Source organism: Mixophyes fleayi, chromosome 3 (genome assembly GCF_038048845.1).
Source record: "Mixophyes fleayi isolate aMixFle1 chromosome 3, aMixFle1.hap1, whole genome shotgun sequence".
NCBI lineage: Eukaryota > Metazoa > Chordata > Amphibia > Anura > Limnodynastidae > Mixophyes > Mixophyes fleayi.
Genome location: NC_134404.1, coordinates 314,577,262 through 314,596,980, shown reverse-complemented (window position 1 = coordinate 314,596,980; position 19,719 = coordinate 314,577,262). Strand labels below are relative to the sequence as shown.

At 43.4% G+C, this 19,719-nt stretch overlaps 1 protein-coding gene across 2 annotated transcripts in view; it reads left to right on the top strand.

The window, feature by feature from the left end:
* The window catches only part of SPTBN1 (spectrin beta, non-erythrocytic 1), a 128,272-nt gene that overhangs the window by 61,784 nt on the left and 46,769 nt on the right, over positions 1-19,719 (top strand). For both annotated transcript variants that reach the window (XM_075204047.1, XM_075204049.1), the window contains one exon: positions 16,289-16,440. In XM_075204047.1, coding sequence (XP_075060148.1) covers positions 16,289-16,440 — 152 coding nt within the window. The remainder of the gene's footprint in view (positions 1-16,288; positions 16,441-19,719) is intronic.

The following is a 19,719-nucleotide window of genomic DNA, read 5'->3' as shown; positions in this document are numbered from 1 at the left end:
AAGATTTAATTATTTTTTGTACGGATTCTCGATAACCGCACATATTTAAATATACACTACTTAGAAAAAAAGTTTGCCTGCCCTAGGCTGTTTGTACTATGCACCTGCCCACCTTTATAGCTCCATGTCTGCACATGACTATCTATATGCAACAAATATAGACTTTTATTAATTAAAATGAGTGCTTTTTTTACATATCAATATAAAATGAAGACAAATTTTATGATAAAAATTCAGATTTGAACCTTTGGCCCTATGCGGAGGTCTGTTTTGTCCTTTCCACCATCCAGGCCTGCATGTTGCTGGATGTTACAGTAATTTTCATCTCAAATGTGTCTTGTGAAGTTTTTTCCAAGTTTATGCAACTCCCGGCTCCCGTCCCCTTGTGCCGTTTGTGTGGCCCCCTGCTCCCGTCCCCCTGCTCCCGTCCCCCTGCTCCCGTCCCCCTGCTCCCGTCCCCCTGCTCCCGTCCCCCTGCTCCCGTCCCCCTGCTCCCGTCCCCCTGCTCCCGTCCCCCTGCTCCCGTCCCCCTGCTCCCGTCCCCCTGCTCCCGTCCCCCTGCTCCCGTCCCCCTGTGCCGTTTGTGCGGCCCCCGGCTCCCGTCCCCTTGTGCCGTTTGTGCGGCCCCCGGCTCCCGTCCCCTTGTGCCGTTTGTGCGGCCCCCTGCTCCCGTCCCCCGGCTCCCGTCCCCTTGTGCCGTTTGTGCGGCCCCCTGCTCCCGTCCCCTTGTGCCGTTTGTGCGGCCCCCTGCTCCCGTCCCCTTGTGCCGTTTGTGCGGCCCCCTGCTCCCGTCCCCTTGTGCCGTTGTGCGGCCCCCTGCTCCCGTCCCCTTGTGCCGTTTGTGCGGCCCCCGGCTCCCGTCCCCTTGTGCCGTTTGTGCGGCCCCCGGCTCCCGTCCCCTTGTGCCGTTTGTGCGGCTCCCGGCTCCCGTCCCCTTGTGCCGTTTGTGCGGCCCCCTGCTCCCGGCCCCTTGTGCCGTTTGTGCGGCCCCCTGCTCCCGTCCCCTTGTGCCGTTTGTGCGGCTCCCGGCTCCCGTCCCCTTGTGCCGTTTGTGCGGCCCCCTGCTCCCGGCTCCCGTCCCCTTGTGCCGTTTGTGCGGCCCCCTGCTCCCGGCTCCCGTCCCCCTGCGCCGTTTGTGCGGCCCCCTGCTCCCGGCTCCCGTCCCCCTGCGCCGTTTGTGCGGCCCCCTGCTCCCGTCCCCCTGCGCCGTTTGTGCGGCCCCCTGCTCCCGTCCCCCTGCGCCGTTTGTGCGGCCCCCTGCTCCCGTCCCCCTGCGCCGTTTGTGCGGCCCCCTGCTCCCGTCCCCCTGCGCCGTTTGTGCGGCCCCCTGCTCCCGTCCCCCTGCGCCGTTTGTGCGGCCCCCTGCTCCCGTCCCCCTGCGCCGTTTGTGCGGCCCCCTGCTCCCGTCCCCCTGCGCCGTTTGTGCGGCCCCCTGCTCCCGTCCCCCTGCGCCGTTTGTGCGGCCCCCTGCTCCCGTCCCCCTGCGCCGTTTGTGCGGCCCCCTGCTCCCGTCCCCCTGCGCCGTTTGTGCGGCCCCCTGCTCCCGTCCCCCTGCGCCGTTTGTGCGGCCCCCTGCTCCCGTCCCCCTGCGCCGTTTGTGCGGCCCCCTGCTCCCGTCCCCCTGCGCCGTTTGTGCGGCCCCCTGCTCCCGTCCCCCTGCGCCGTTTGTGCGGCCCCCTGCTCCCGTCCCCCTGCGCCGTTTGTGCGGCCCCCTGCTCCCGTCCCCCTGCGCCGTTTGTGCGGCCCCCTGCTCCCGTCCCCCTGCGCCGTTTGTGCGGCCCCCTGCTCCCGTCCCCTTGCGCCGTTTGTGCGGCCCCCTGCTCCCGTCCTCTTGTGCCGTTTGTGCGGCTCCCTGCTCCCGTCCCCCCTCATGTGCCGTTTGTGCGGCCCCCTGCTCCCGTCCCCCCTCATGTGCCGTTTGTGCGGCCCCCTGCTCCCGTCCCCCCTCATGTGCCGTTTGTGCGGCCCCCTGCTCCCGTCCCCCCTCATGTGCCGTTTGTGCGGCCCCCTGCTCTCGTCCCCCCTCATGTGCCGTTTGTGCGGCCCCCTGCTCTCCTCCTTCCTCATGTGCCGTTTGTGCGGCCCCCTGCTCTCCTCCTTCCTCATGTGCCGTTTGTGCGGCCCCCTGCTCTCCTCCTTCCTCATGTGCCGTTTGTGCGGCCCCCTGCTCTCCTCCTTCCTCATGTGCCGTTTGTGCGGCCCCCTGCTCTCCTCCTTCCTCATGTGCCGTTTGTGCGGCCCCCTGCTCTCCTCCTTCCTCATGTGCCGTTTGTGCGGCCCCCTGCTCTCCTCCTTCCTCATGTGCCGTTTGTGCGGCCCCCTGCTCTCCTCCTTCCTCATGTGCCGTTTGTGCGGCCCCCTGCTCTCCTCCTTCCTCATGTGCCGTTTGTATGACTACCAGTAGCTCATTCCTCTTGCCTCTCCAGTGATTCAATCTCCCTCTCACTATGTAAATAGTAATCCAGTCAGGAGCTATGTTTGCCACAACTGTCTGCCCTAGCCACTGGAACAGCTGGAACTGGTTGGGACCAGCAGCTATATTGGTGTTACAAGAGCAATGGATGCATTGTAACTGCAGCGAAGGGAACACAAGGAAAGAGGCGTTTCTAACTAGGACAGGTTGTACAAATGTGTAGAATCACTTTCTTAGAGATCAGCCTGTTTTGTGAGTGTGTGGTGGTGGGAGGGTTCTTGTGCTATTTTTTTTATTTTTTTTAAATTCTCTATTGCTTTTTATCAGATTTTAAACAATAATCGCATACAGAGAAGAGCAATATAGAATGTAGAGAAAATGAATATTCTTTTTATCCAATCCCACACTTTACTTTTCTTTTAAGGGAAATAAATGACCATTTAATGCTTGCGAGTAGAGTACTGAGTTACTGAGCCATGCTCTGTAAGACCACGTCTGATACTGTCCCTCCATGTGTACAGCCATGCTTGTATTAGAATGTCTGACAACACACAGAACGTTGTACTGGAATCACAAGGGCTGTTGTGTATGAGCTGCTCCTATCATATCACAGTTCTCACAGTTATTCTCAATGCCCCTCTGTTCTCAGAATGATGAAAAAATACAGTGAAAATGGAACGTTACATTTGGAAAGCTACTATCATCCTCTTCTGTATCATTCATCACATTCCTTATTTACAATTCTTTCTACATAATAGCTGCTGCGTTTCTATGCCTGCAAATAGGTGACCATTTATGTGGCTGCTGGTTGGCATACATGAAGCATGCTTGTTTTTGGCACGTCTTTCCGTTGCTGGATGGCTAAAAGACAGAACGTTGCTGTCATATTTTGTATAAAGCTGCCTACTAGATGATGATATATCAAAACTATATAGAGTATATAAAAAAAAACCATACACTATATATACTATAAGAGATATATAAAAGAACCCCCTCCCCCCAATACACAAAAAAAACAAACACACTCTTTAGACTTCAGGTGCCAATTAACCAAACTTAGAAACCAGTTACGTCCATTTACATCCACAGAAACGGCTCACAGTATGAAGACATCGGTACAATATCTTTTAGTGCTTTATTGACTACCTGGCTTCTGCATACTGTTATTACTTTTATGTATGTGTAGAAGTTTATATCTGTTTTGTATAGTGTTTTGCCATTTTCATTTTGAAATCATGTAGTCATATCCAGTTTCTTGTCTTTCAGTGCAGTATTGTACTTAACCTTGTGCTATTGAGTATCTGGCTTTGTTGAATGTTTTATGTAGTTGCTGAATTGTGAGTACATTATCGTCCAGATGTACAACAGATGTTGCTACGTGCTTCAATAAGATAGAGCACAAGCAATGAGCTCAGTATTTCTTATGTAATCAAAATCTTGCAAAGTGGTGTTGCAGTTTCGCAAGGAACATAGATAGTGGCTTGAAAGGGTGGCTTAGGTTTGGCAGCACTTCATTAACCTGTTCATTGTGAGACCGCTTGTGGCGATATATGAAGGAAGGAATTTATTAAATTGTTTTTGGACTGCTATGAATGTTGCACTGTGTCATAAGTCTCTTGGTTATTTAATCATTGTTGCATGGAACGGCTGCACTAGCAATAGTCCTGTCGGATACAGCGCCTCTTGTGGTAGCAGTAAAGTGTTGCCGACTGACCTTTTTGTGGGCCGAACAATCATTAGAACGCAGCCTATCAACTCCCTAGGAACAGAGAAGGCACGCGGGAGTAAATCGTGGTTTTCTAGTCAACTGATAGTTTGCACGGTTTAGATGGTGACTTATTGACAAATGAGTGACCACAGCTGCGGCTATGTTGGGTCCACTGAAAAGCACAACATTTTTAGTTTCGAAATTGTGTTTTGTTTTAAGTCTTTATTTGTTTTTCATTTTTTTGAGCCTCAAGTTAAATTCATGGTGCCTTGTGAATGGAAACTTTAAAATTCAATCACTGTTCGCTATGTAATTATCCACCTTGCGTATATGCCCCGACAAGTGGATTTTCTTTTCTTTTTTGGACGACCTAAACTTCATAGCTGTAGGTGGTGGTTAATGTTGATAATAGGTTTTGACTTAATAATACTTTGTAATGCTGGAAACTTGAAATGTACCAACTGGTTATTAAACTGGAATGAACAAGCACAGGAGTCACATTGTGAACAAACAGAAGAAGAAAAGGACATTAACTTTCATCTAGTAACCTTTGCACTATAACTCTGCAGAGCTCGGCAGCCCGGGCTGGGTCTCATCTGTTCACATAGACTGTCGTTATTGTTATTGCTTCTGCATTGGGAAATAAATGCAGAACTTTGTGTTACTTAGAAACCAGGTTGGAAATGTTTTAATGTTTTGTTCCCACACAGGATAAAGTTGTCTGTCCCTGCACAGTGTGGAGGCTGCAACTTTATAACCAAACTAGTATTCATGAGGTTGCAGCCTTTTCATTCATAAGGCAGGTTTACATCTGGTCCTGGTGCAAAGTAGGATCCTTAGGTATCTTCTATGAATGTACACCCAGCTAACACTGCCCAACAGCACATGGGTGATTCTCTGCTAGCAACACACAACAGTGTAGTACAATGACGAATGTGTGTCTGTTTGCTGTAACCTTTCTTATTTAAAGAGCCTGTTCATCAAAATTGGTTTTACTTTCTAGGTAAGCACATAGCTTACTTAGTCAATATAAAGAAATAAAATTCAGTCTGACTTGCAAAAGTAATATCAGACGTATACACACAAAGTTCCCACATCTGTAAGACTGAGGAAAACCATTAGGACAAGCCTGGCCAACTTGTGGCTCTCCAGATGTTATGAAACTACAAGCCTCAGCATTATTTGTCAGTATGTAGCCTGCCGATAGCTGGCAGGCATGATGGGAATTGTAGTTATTATCATTTATTTGTTAGGCTCCACAAGGTTTCCGCAGCGCCGTACATAATACAAACATGAGACCATACAGGGTGACATAGTACAGAGCAATAAACACAAAGTACCAATACTTCAGAACTCCAGGCAGACATATGGGCGAAGATGGAGCAGAAGAACGGGTATGGAGACAGGAGGGGAGAGGGGCCCTGCTCATATGAGCTCACATCCTAAGGGAGGATGGACAAACAGGCACAAGAGGGAGCCTATAAAGTAAGGGAGAGAAAGGCGGGGCTGGTGGAGAAAGGGGAGAACGAGAAAAGGAGGTTAGCGAAGGAGCAACAAGGTAAGGGTTAAGTGGATGGTTGGTAGGATTTGAGGAACAGGTGAGTTTTTTTAAGTGCCCGTTTGAAGGAGCACAGACTGGGTGAGAGACGGATGAGCGAGGGAGGACGTTCCAGTGGAGGGGAGCAGCTCGGGAGAAGTCTTGGAATCTGGAGTGGGAAGAGGTGATCAGAGTGGAGGAGAGGCGACGGACATTGGCCGAGCGCAGGGAGCAGGCAGGGGTACTTACACAATACGTGGAGCCACAGGTTGGCCAGGCCTTCATTAGGGGAATGTCAACTGTGGAATAACTTCTTTTTATTTCTACCCCCTTCATATGTACCAAATAGTGCAAGCCTGCGCATGTATTTAGTACAGGACACTAATATATAAAGCATAGAGCCCATGTGCCCTAATAAACAGGATTTGGCAGTGGGCTTATTGTGCCAGCAGAATTTTGCATCTTTTGTCTCGAGAAGCTTTAAAATGGCTGAAAAAATGTGTATATATTTAGAAAATAGAAAACTATTAAATGTTCTAGGTGTTTCGATTACATAGGGAACGTCTCCTTGGCAATAAAGGACTATTAGTCAGTACACTTATCAATAGATTGCAATACTTGGTTTGTGGAGCTTGGCCAAGGAATCTCCTTGTTTGTTGTGGGGTGTGGCAGACGGCTGCTCCCTACCATGACCGTTTAGCTTACACTTGGTGTACGGAAACTGTTGTCCAGTATTTATAAACCACTAACCTTTTACATAGCGCTGTATAAATTGTAAGAGTTAGACTTATATCTGATAAGGAAGGGGGAAGTGGGTCCTGCTTGTGAGATCTTCTAATAGATACCTCCGTTCAAACGAATATATTTTGTTGTAAAATAAATGTTATAATTTTTGTGTTGTGTGTTTTTTGTTTAATGGCCACCATTTTATTATAAACAATCCACTGGTAAATCATGCATCTTCCTCTCAAGTTAGCTTATGTAGGGAAAGTACAGAGAATACAAGTGTAGAATAGAGAACCCTGCTTGAGTCACACAAGTGGATGGGAATGTCATGGATGAATATCCTAAAAGCTCAATAAGTAGTTATCGTACATCCATTTAGGTGAGGTGTGATTGCCCCCCTCTGCCCCCACTGTACCACACCGCTCTGCTCTCTGCTTTTGATTTTATTTAATACAAAGAATTGTCTCATCAAAAGAGGATTAGTTCATTTGGTAACGAGATGAACAGTCAAATTTTTGTTTCATTATTGCGTCTCTGGATTTATGTGTGTAGTAACATTTGGGTGGAACTAAATACAGAAATGAAGAAAACTAATTTTCAAACTCCATAGAAGTAACATTTATTAACGTATGTAAAAAATTACAACCATGCCGTATTGAATCCATACAACTGTCTGTAGTGCTAAGGTATCACTATCTCATTTATATGGCAGCTGTAAGGAGACAATGTACAGTAGACTGTGTTCTGTCTCCGCACACCATAGAACGCGGTCAGCGTTTCCGTGAGGCTTGGCATCTGTCAACTCATCCAGACAGTGATTTATGTTTATATGAGTCATATGCGATCTACTGAGCGATTAAACGCCACTTTTTAATTGGACTCTTTGGTCTGCTGCTGCGGTCCAGCTGGAGCGCTCCCTGTATCTGCAGATTCTGCTGATCTTCTTTTAAATTTGTTTTGCGGCTGTAAGCAGCCAGAGGAAGATGTTATGTGTAATTATGCTGTCATCCACCACAATCTGTGTCATGGTGAAAAATTATATCTCGGCAAGACTAAAGGTGTGTTGTTTGTTTTTTTGTTTTTTAAGTCCGCAACTTTTTTGTCCGTAAATACAATTAATGTTATCATAAGTAATCTAGAAAGTGCCGAATGCACAAAAATCCTCCGTTCATTCTTTCAGTTTGTATTGCACTTTCATCTGTGTTAACATTTTCTACTGTTTTGTTATTAATGCTTTACAGTATTTGGGACTGTGTTTTATAGGTGCATCAATGTTAGGTAAATCCTGTTACAAAGCCATATGAATGTATTTGCTACAGCAGGATGATGAATCAATGTCCTGCGTAACCGGGGGGCTGGCGGGCAAATTTTAGCCTAGGGGCTGAGCCTCTGCTCAGCAGCATATTGGGAACGTTTTAAAGGGACAACAATGCAGGTAGCCCAGAGACCCAGCCCAAGGAACCGCCCAGTCCAGTCAGCCCCTACACGTAACTATTGTAGACTATTATGATACAATAGTAAGTGGCATTCATTTTAGGCACTTATACTGTAAAATAACATAGCTGGTTGAAATTGCAGTGTATGGGCACCTTAAGACTAAAGCTCTAGTAAATAAAACACATGCACATGTATTCCTGGTAGCAGGTTTAGTAATGATCTCTGAAAATATTCAAATATAAAAAAAAAAAAGGATCTCTATCCCAAATTTAGGAGCCAGCAATTTTACAATTAAAGTACAAAGGGAAGTGTACTAACATGCAGTTATATGTGTACTTGGTTGTGTTTTCTCCATTGCTATGGTGACCAGGATTCGTACACCGTAGTCTCATACAAATGTATAGGTTGAGGGAAAAAAAAAAACTTCCATCCCTCGTGAAGACGCCAAAATTAATTATTGGTGTATTAATGTCAAGGCGGACATTGATATGTAATAGTATATAGGGGAGAGGAGTGAACCCTATACCTTATGTGCCACAAGGAGCCAATCTGTGATGTATTGTAATCTGCAAGGACCTCAGTCTTTACAGCCTTTATCTGTTGTTATAGGTGAAAGTACAAGTGTAGACTATATCATGATTTTATTGACCTACTGCAAAGCCAGTTTAATTTTTACTTTTGAAGGGGAATATTCTTTGGGAGCAAACTTCTCATCAATGGCTCGTACACGTGGGTGTTGAAAAGCAGCGCAAGTTGTGTCAGCAGAGCCTTGTTCTCCCGTTAATAGAGTGTTCACTAACTCATTCGAAGCGCGTTCACGAACTCCTCTCAAAGCTTCCCAGTGGTCACTGTGCGCTTAGATGAGCGCCCCTATAGTACTCCATTGTACTTTACTCAGAGCTTGGAATTCTGCAGCCAACATGAAAATTGATGCAAAACGAATGCTTGTCAAAAACCATGTATAGATAGGGTCCATTCACTTACATTATTGTTTTGACTATTAGCATCAATGTCCTTTTAATAGGCTTTAAGATAGCTTGTCAAACACTTTTTTAAAATGCGTGTCCCTCTGGCGCTCTCTTGTAGATTATACTATATTAGCCTCATTCTATGTACTAAACACTACACACATGTGAATGTGGTAGGCACATACTTTACGGTTATATAGAGAAAACCAACTTAATTTACTAAATTATAATAAAGATTTTACTAGAGGTGGAAACTGCCTTAATTTGAAGTAACCAACTCCTCAATCAGATGTTAAAGTGATTTGGGTTCTATATAAGAGCTATTCACATTGGTCAGTCTGTGGGCCAAATACTGGACACTGAGGCTTTATTGTGGACCCTGGACCCACGATGAGACTCTTCAATCTCTGTATTAGGACATTATTTTTTGAATATTATTTAAATAATGTAAAAATGTTGCATCCTACAAGCCTCCAAGCTTTGCCTTATCCCCATTAGTTGCAGAATTCCTCACCTAACCATACCTGAAGGTGTATCTGTTGCCAACAAGTGTTGCATACAACCCTAATTTGCAGGGTTTGTGGGCGATACATGCAATTTGATGAAACATAAATCCCTCCATGTTTGCTCTTGTATTGGCCTTTTATTATTCAGTGCACTAAGTTTTTAGCAAAACATTTTTTTTATTTGCATCCCTATAACATGATGTAGGATTATTTTCTTGGTCCTCTGAAATGCTGTTTTTAACAATTCTCTTTCTGGCTTTAGATCTATTTGTGCACAAATTTTTAAATAAACTCCAGTTTCTGGTTTGGCTTCAGCTGCCAAAATGAGGAGGAAATGTTCCTTTGCAGCTGCTGAGGGTCACCCCACGTTCACTTCCTCAGTCCGTTGTCACTTGTATTTATGGTATTCGGATATTTGATTATAGCTTCCCTAAGACGCGATAACAATGGTATTCAAGAGTGCGTGATCGTTTCTGTTGCTCTGAAATTTATTGGTGTTGTGCTTTTTTTTGCCTTTTGCCGTTACTATTATTTTTATTAGAATTTGCTCATTTGTAATGAATAAAGATAGGTCACGTGAAGAGTAGAGGGTTCTGCAGTGTGATCATGTTTTGGCAAAATTTCACATAGTTTAAGTGGCTTTGGTCTTTGAGGTCGTACCCCTTTCTATGCATGAAAGTTGTACATAGCAGAACTAACAGAATCTGTCTCCGTAGAATGGTCAGTGGTGGTCAACAGGGGCTTCAACACCGTATCTGCTAACTTCTTTACTTCCCTACTGTAACCCAATATAGCCACATTCATACCACTTGTGGATGTATTCACACACTTACTATATAGCGGGCATTCCCAGCCTTCCCAACCCCTGATCTACAGACAGTGTGGAGTTTACAGTTACACTTTGTTATGGGCAACATAATATTTTTTTCATGCAGTGAAATTGTGGCCCTTATTCCATCAATATTATTCCTTCTCTAAAAGTATATTTGTAGGAAAAAAAAGTGTCCTATTTTAAAGCAGCACTATCACCTATATAGCAGACTCTTGTTAACGTACCCCTCTCCCTAGCTGGAGCCCGGGAAAGCATCTGCGTGTAACAGTCTCTCATGTAGGTGGTTGTGCAGCTTTATTTGCCTGGTTTAGTGCTCTCTACGTTGGTGCTCTCTCTACGTTGGTGCTCTCTCTACGTTGGTGCTCTCTCTACGTTGGTGCTCTCTCTACGTTGGTGCTCTCTCTACGTTGGTGCTCTCTCTACGTTGGTGCTCTCTCTACGTTGGTGCTCTCTCTACGTTGGTGCTCTCTCTACGTTGGTGCTCTCTCTACGTTGGTGCTCTCTCTACGTTGGTGCTCTCTCTACGTTGGTGCTCTCTCTACGTTGGTGCTCTCTCTACGTTGGTGCTCCCTCTACGTTGGTGCTCCCTCTACGTTGGTGCTCCCTCTACGTTGGTGCTCCCTCTACGTTATCCACTGTACTGAATTCAGAGCTCTAGGGCTGTGATTGTCCTGTAATCCGTGATCTCTGTAAGGACAGGCAATCCAGCTGCACCCAGATTGTGCTGGGAACAAGTAACTGAACCACTGAGGGGGTGTGTATGAGGCTAGTAATGTAATATGACAAAAGGCCACCAGAACGGACCATGTGATACGGAGGCTTGAAACATTTTATGATCACAATACATGTTTTGTCACCTGAGCGCACTGACAAGTCTCCATTGACGCAAGATGTGATCCCATCGCTTAACCTAAGTGCCGATTGGCTGTATCTGCCCTAGTTTGGCCACCAGGCAAGACTGTCATCCTCTTACGTGCCTCCCATGTGGCTGTCTTATACCACGTTCAAACTCACCTAAAAACCTGGCATATTGCCAGGGCGAGCACCGATGACCCAGGTCATCGGGGCTTGGTCACTGGGTCGTGGCTCATGTGATCGGGGGTCCCTGCAGCTACCTGGGTCATAAGACACAGGAATAATCCTGCAAACAGTCCTGGGTAGCTGCCAGTGTCAACTGTGCGACAGATTTTTCAACCCGGTTCTCACAGAAAGGAGCTGATTGGGGGATTAGGGATGCTCATGACCTCATCTTTGTCAGCCAATCAAAACTCCTCTTGTGATGACTCATTTGTTGCCAAGGCAGACCAGGGTTCAGTATGAACGGGTTCAACATGGGAATTTCCTGGGTCCAAGGTGCAGTGTGAACTGGGTCTGATGAGCTGGGATGCTCTGTGACACTGCAATATACAGAGTTCAAGAACCCGGGATATTGCTGGGGCGGCAGTGTGAACGTGCTATTAATGAAAGCTGGCATTACATTGCTTGCTAAGGGTTCTGTTTTACTACGCTTTGTGTGTTTAATGATCCATACCCTTACCAGCTTCCTGTTGTGTTTTAGAACCACCTTGACTCCGTAGTGAAGCCCACTAACAACTGAAGGAAATGTTTTTGAAACTGGTTTCTTCATCAGGATCTTTGTATTATAAGAAAAAAAAATTTTTTTTCTTTAATAGTTTCCAATGTTAACAATGTTCCATTTAACTGCAACTGCACTAATTAGTGAATCTCATCCTTTGATAGCTTATAATTAGCACTTCTGAATTCTATGTACAGGATGCTCAAGCTTAGTGTTAATATATCTGAAATGATTCTTGTGTAGGAGATACTTTCTGTGTAGCGAGAATGTGACTAATATCTCTAGCAGCCCCCCCACCCCCCTTGTGAGAATATTTGAATGAAATACATGGTATTTCCTGAAACTACTCAGCATAAAGCACCAGGGCATGCGAATGAAGTAACACATCGCTCAATATGTGTATACACAGTGACAGCAGACAGTGGCCACGTGGCCATCTTGTTTTCTTGTTTACATGGTTTCCATGGTAACCATGAGCCTTCTGGCCAACATCAAGTGACAGAAACACACAGAAATATAGGTCATCGACATTAAAATGTCACGCGACTTGTACATAATCCTCACAATCTGTCACAAAAATTCCCGTGCTTATTAATGGGGGGGAAACTGCATATTTATGTAAGTGGTGCTCAATAGTGATTTACTCTCTGGTAATAACTGCAGTTATGTGTCTTTTACTTACAGGAGACATCTCACATTTTAGCTCCTGGAAGCAAAGGATCAGTTTCCTTTCTCACACTCTGGGGCTTCCCCGCCATACAGGATAACGGTTTTCTTGCACCTGTGATGGTTTTCTGTTAGCTGGATTTGAATACAAGCTCTATGAAAATGAAAAGAATACAGAACTAGAGTCAAGGAATCAGTTGATTGTATAACAAAAGTAATGTTAGATGTCCTGTTTGTTCTGTGCAATGTGTCACAGGCCATCCATCCTTCATTTTATACTATTGGTGGAAAATGTCATCTTGACGATGCGCAGAGCACTGTGTATAGCATAGGAAATGGCCGTTCCCATGACAAAAAAAATTGCTGGCTCTTAGAATATTTCAGAAATGTGGTTGTAAACTAACTGTAGCTGCTGTGTTTTATAAACGAAGTTCATATCGTGAGTGCTGTGCTGTGGTGTTGTGAATTCCTGCAATACAATCCATTGTTTCATGTCCTTATTGTATTGTTTCAAAGACACTACAAGCCATACACTAAACCATGTGACTATAGCAGTCTGAGCCATGTGCTGATACTCTGTATGTCATCCTTTAATAGATAATTAAGGACTATAACCCCCCCCCCACCACCACCACCAAAATATTAAATAATGCAGAATGTGTTGGGGACATAGAGCTTCTGAATATAAAGTGATATATTAATGAAATGCAAATAACCCAACCAAATTATATATGTCCTTTTTTTTATTAAACCCTGATATTCAAGTCATGACCTTTTTATACTTTCTCTACTTACATCTAGACAATCACATCCCAAATTAGCATGGTTTTCTTCAATGTATAATCTGTGTTATGATGGGATCAGTCGCTCATTGTTTTGCTGACATCTTATCATGAGGACTGTCTGAGATCAACAAAAACACTTTATTCTAGCATTACGCTAGCTCAGAAACTATTAAAGGTGGCCACATACACGGCAATTTTTACTTGACATAGCGTTTGCATTCAATGGGGGTGTATTCAATATTAGGATTCGAGTTTGCGATTATGCGCAGCCACACGGCTCCCGATGTTGCAACATCGCGGATTTCTGTGCGCAGCCCTACGCGATGTTGCTGTACCGTAACTGCACTTTATAGGCGTAATCACGGCCACAAATCCTAATTGAATATGCCCCTTTATTATCGTTACTTTTGTGACACACACATGATCTAAAACAATGTAATCAAACCCAAAAGATTGTTCATAAATGTAATCGTCCTTGGTCATATCAATCACTGAACTATCCATGTTCTGCACGATCTTTAATATTTTATTTAGCTTGTGCTGGGTGTATAAAATTATTCCGTACGAAGAGTGTGCTTGAATTTTGAGTATTTAGAATAATTTAAAAATACATATTTGGATATCTGATGGATGGCGCTATAAGTTATGAACCTCTTTTCTTTGGCATTTTGAAAATACTCAGCTTTTATAACTTTTTTCAGTTTATCTAAAACTTTCTTGTTGTCGAATGCGTCTTATTGGAGTTGACATATTTAAAATTATTGCTAGTGGGAAGCTCCCTGCTGCCTGGTGGAGGTCGTATTGTCTCACGGTCTTCCTTAGAGGCCGTTTCCTTCCTGATGTTGCTACAAGATAATCATCAAGTGCTGCAGTATCAGTACAGCGGTCAGGGCGTCTTCCTTTTTCCTGCTTTTACTTTGCATTTTCTTTTAGATTGTTACTCCTGGGAGTTTAATTTTTTTTGGAGGGGGTGGTGTTCATCTTTATTGAGGAATTGATGTAAGCAGTAATAAAATCTATACAAATATTGGTTATACCAAATATATTCCTTACATGTTCTTGAAATTACTCTTTTCAGCATCTCTACACCAGAGGTATGAAGTTCAGCCCAGGGGTGTGTAGGGAATAATATAGTTCATGTCCAAATGCGCTATACAGTAGGTTGTATTGGTAAGAGTTCTACAGAAGTGGAAGTTGCTCATTCAATTTATAGGTTCATAGCAGGTGCTTGAAAAGGTGGGGGTATCCAGCAAGGAACAAACCCAGAGAAATATCCCCAGCATACTGCTATAACCAGCAAAGGAGCCGCTATTTCTACTTGTACATAAAAAGGCAAAAATCTCAGTTGCACACATTTGCGAATGTATGGAAAGCTACCCTTCCCGTCAATGCGCTTTTGCTAATAGGGTGGTCCTAACTCTAAACAACGAGTCCCTATTTGTGGGTAATACATGTGTGTTTTTAAATTGAGAGCTAATTTACCAAGAGGTACCCCAGAAGCCTCCAAATGGCAGTATAGCACCAGAACTCCCCATCAGCTACTGATGCCAACATGCCTCTAAAACAAACAATGCAGAAATGGAAGTTGCTTAACAAATTTATAGGTTCATAGCAGGTGCTTGAAATGAGCATAGCAGGTGCTTGAAATGAGTGGGGTTATCCAGCAAGGAACACATTGGTAAGAGCACAATACATACGTCCATGAGAAACCCATCTAATGCTTGGGTTGGTTTTCATGCGGTTTTACATATTTTCCCAGGGTAAGTGTGGATGCGTCCTCATTGTTTTGCTGGCTTTAATCAGTGGAATGATATTGGTAACCTTTAGCAGGGATTTTATAAAGCTGTGTCTTTAATTGATCAAGGGAAGATGTATGTTCCTTGTTAAATATTTTATTTATTTACAGAAAATAGGGTAGTAAAAAAGTTTATACTGTTAAATTGTCCAATTATTCTATCTCCTATTATTGTTGAATATTGTGTAGGAATCAGAGATTATATTGTGATATTTGGTAAAGAATGAGAATTGTTGACATTCTACCTTCCTCCACATGAAATACTTCACCCATAGAACAACGTCCTCTTCCCCTGCAGCCTGAACAGAGGAGGAAGAGAAGGAATTTCCTCTAAGGCTTTTGTTTTCTGAATAGGTCACAATGGAGTTACTGTGTTATAATTAATTTCTAAGACTTTTTTTCTCTTAATGTAAACACATTAACAAAAGGAAGCTGTGCATCAACTCTTCATGATGAGTTATAGGTCTTCAGTGATCTGGGTATAATACTATTCTATAAAGAAAGAGAACAAGATAACACAGGACAGGATTCAATGTATGCGTGTAATGAAAATTAAGTTTTAAGACACTTGCCCCATGAACTTGAAATGTTGCTAAGATAAATGTGTTTTAAATTGGTAATTAGTAGACTTGATTCTCCACAAAACTTGATCCTAAATGTGTTCAAACTAACAAAATTGACCCTAGTGTGTGCTTGTGTTCCTGTGGGTTGTAAGCGCCTCTTATAACTAAATAGAATGGAAGAGGGAATGTTTGTGTTGCTTCTCTTCCTGAATAAATGCACATACACCAGTGGTTCCCAAACTGCGCCTAGGCTCCTTGGGGTGCCTCGGTGATCTCTCAGGGGTGCCTCGGTCAGGGCCGGTGGTAAGCAAGGCGGGGGATTACTTGGTAATTATTTTGACTTAGTGGTGCCTTGAAAAAATGATGGAAACCCTAAGGGTGCCTTGAACTAAAAAGGTTTGGGATCCACTGACATACACTATGGGCCATTGTCCTGTAGGCTGATTTCCTTACATGTCCGTGCAGCTCAACATTTATGGATAGCATTGTCCTAGTGAATTGAGCAATTGTATGTCGAATGCATTATTTTCATTGTCCGACAAGAAGTAAAATATACAGATGGTATAATGCTGGGGGGACACAATTGTGCAGAAGTTGTGCTGCTGTTAAGTAAAACTGTGGTTCTGCCATTTTTAAGAAGCCGCACTGATAAAAGCCTACCATAAGGTAACGTGCAAGTTGTGTGTTTCTAGGCTTCGTTGCCAAATCACTTCTGCCCAGCTCTGCCATGATAACTTTGCGTTGACCACTATATTGCTTTTTGTGTCTCTCTACAGATGAACGTGAAGCTGTCCAGAAAAAGACCTTCACAAAATGGGTCAATTCACACCTGGCCCGAGTGTCCTGCAGAATTACCGATCTGTACGCGGACCTGCGAGATGGGCGCATGCTTATCAAGCTGCTGGAGGTTCTCTCTGGAGAACGACTTGTAAGTAGACTCCTTACCTGCTGCCTCAGAGAATGACTAGACCAGATTTCTACCCTCCCATTGCTATCTGGTAGCCAGAGACAGTGTCGTTTCTCCTTCACCATCTCACAGCCATAAAGGAGTGTCAGTTTCTCTCTACCCTTCACTAAATGTTTACTAATTTGCATTATGCTAAAAATGCATTTCCCCTCCAGCTTCATTCAAGCATAATAAATGTAACGCTATAAGTATTAGATGGATTTTGTAATGGAAACAATCAACATATTAAAACTTTAAATTTGGAGAACGGGATATTGGTTTGAGAGCTGCCAAAAGCTGGTTCTTTGGGATCCTCACGCCAGGGCCTCCAGTAGTATCACAAACACAAATAAACCACACTGCCAGGGCTTAAATGGAGAATCAAACTAAATGTGATTTATTGGAGCTACAATAAAACACACTTGGATTTATTCGCCATTTGCTGGTTTTATTTGGGACACTTTTGGAATCCTGAAAAATGTGACAGTCTGACATTTGTTGTCACGTGAGTGCCCACACATCTGCATACACATGTATACATACACCGGTGGTTCTGGAGTTGCCCAGGGTCTGTTGCCATACTTTCATCAGAAAGATGAACACAACCTGAAAACAGAGACTAAGTCACTCTATTGCACTCTAATTTCTCATGGTTCTGCACTCAGTCTGGGTGCAGCTTATTGCAGAGTTGGTCAGTCCGACATATGAAGTCTGTACCATGGGTGCTGTGACTGCAATACTCCTGGTGACCTATTAATCACACACAGGACAATAGCTGACAGGTCAAGCTCGGACTTGTAGTTAAACAACTGTTAGAGAGCCATAAGTTCCTTAACATACCTTAACGATATAACCCCAGACACCTGTGCATTCAGTATATCATGTGAGCAGAATGTGCTAAACTCCTATTTAGGATAATAAGGGTGGACATTTAAATGACATAAAATCTCTATACACATAGTAACCAGCTCAGTGAGTGCTGAGCACCCTGATATTTGTGCTGCCACTAACCATGTCTGCACATTGCATTTTTCACATATATGGGAAGCTAAAAATTAAACTGAATGAAATAACCCATTGCTTTCTATAGCAAGTATTTTTCAGTTGTCATACATATAACCACTATTAGTGGCAATGTATTTTGATAAATGTTCCTATGAATTAGCTTATTTGTCATCATACAGGATTGCTGTGACCAAATGTAGACTTTGATTTGCAAACAAATTTTGTCTTATGATTCTCTGATTTATAGTGTAAATATACAATAAGAGCCCTGAATGAGAGGTTGCTTGTTCTACCACTAAGAAACTACTATTATGGTCCTGGTAATTCTATGTAATAAGAGTCACAAGAGACAAACGATTGTTTATGCAGAGAACCCTCAATTACAACAAATGCTCTCTCCCGGACACCATCCATTAATCTGACAGTAGTTCAGTTCTTCCTACAAGACAGCGTTACTACTCCCACTAGTGCTGGTCACTGTGCAACATGAAGGGATTGTAAAATACAGGCTGTTATCAGTGGGTGTTGCCACATGTCCTAGCATATTACATACATTATTCATCCTCTTGAGACATGTTGGTTAAGCAGAGTATTAACCCATTGTTCTCATGTTGTGTGCTCCTGAATCTTGGCTGCACAAAGCTCAGTATTTAAGTATATTAATACAAAGTGAGGGAACCTGTAATTTAGTTCAGTGTTGGCTAACCTGTGACACTCCAGGTGTTTGTGAAACTACAAGTCCCAGCATGCTTTGCCAATATATAGCAGCTTATTGCTGAAAGGGTTTGCTGGGAAATGTAGTTTCACAACACCTGGAGTGTCACAGGTTAGCCAACACTGATCTAGTGCCGACCCCTGACTGGTGGACCTCCGCACTCTCTCCAGGCACTCCAACCTCAAGGACAGGTGCATTGTTCTCCATGCAATGGTATGATGGAAACTTACATCAATGTACCCAGTGGATTCACTGTAACATGAATCTGGATAAGTAGGGGTGGAAGTTTTTATGACTGGTACTAAACTAATTGCTGCCTCTTCCACTGGGGCGAGACTTTTCTTTTTTCTTTCACTGGTATCAATGTTTATATATAAGGAATAAATGACAACAATCAGATACTAAAGCCATATCTGTAAACAGTTCAGGAATGTGTCAGAATTTAAGATGTCTGTAATGGTCCTTTTTATGCATAATACTTGGCTTTATGCTGTAAGGGCCTTGCATCGCATAGCAGGAAGTTACATGTTGTATAGAACAGTTAAATTCATCTGGCTGAACACATTTTTCCAATAACGTTCAATTTGTCATTCAATGAGAACATTTACATAGTTAGTGGTTGGATTATAATTTCTCAGATTGAATCAAGCTGTATTTTGTGGATATATTATTCTTTTAAACCCCTGGATGTGTCATGATCCTTTTCACTTATTTCTGCCCTGGAACCTAAAGCTGTGCAATACTGTTGTGAAAGAGTTGGTCTTCAAAGCAAATCAAACATCTTTCTAGTATTAGGGAAATTGTGTTTTTTGTAATGTTCCTGCACTGTTACCTTTCTCAGTCACATACTAACCATCCATCAGCCCTGAAGTATTTGAGTGACTCCTGGCTTGGGTGTCACATGTCCCACGTATAACATATATGTGGGTAATTAGACAGACTATATCACCCTGACACCCAGAATATACTACTTATAGGTGCACCAATGATCCTGATTTTGAGCAGCTTATTTTAAGTAACAAAAAACAAAACGCTATTATTCTGCTTACAATGTCCCAGTGACCCAACGTATGTCATGGAGCCCACTAGATATGGTTTATTTATTTTAATTAGAAAGTTGAATGACTATCTTTGCACTAGAGCAATTAGTCCTGCATTTGTAAGGTGTTTAAGTTCTAGCAGTAGCTCCCATTGCCATAATTTGCAGAAGCCTTGTCACACTCTAAACCATGGTAGGGATTTAGGAGGCACAGACTGTTGATGTGTTTTATAATGATCCATCTTGCATTGACCCATACAAGTATTTGCTAAATAGTTTTACCCTTCTGTGGCTCTGGAATATTTGTGAATGTTGCAATGAATGAAAACAATTGAAAATAATGCATTTTGCACCCTGCTGATTATTAAGTGCAGTGCTATGTAAGGCTTTTCACTTTGGGTAGTTGTCTAATTGTTGTAACTTTTTTATTAGGGCAGTGGCATTGTCTCCCTTAGTACATGGCACTCTGATTGCAGCCTAAATGGTCCTCAAAATAGTGATT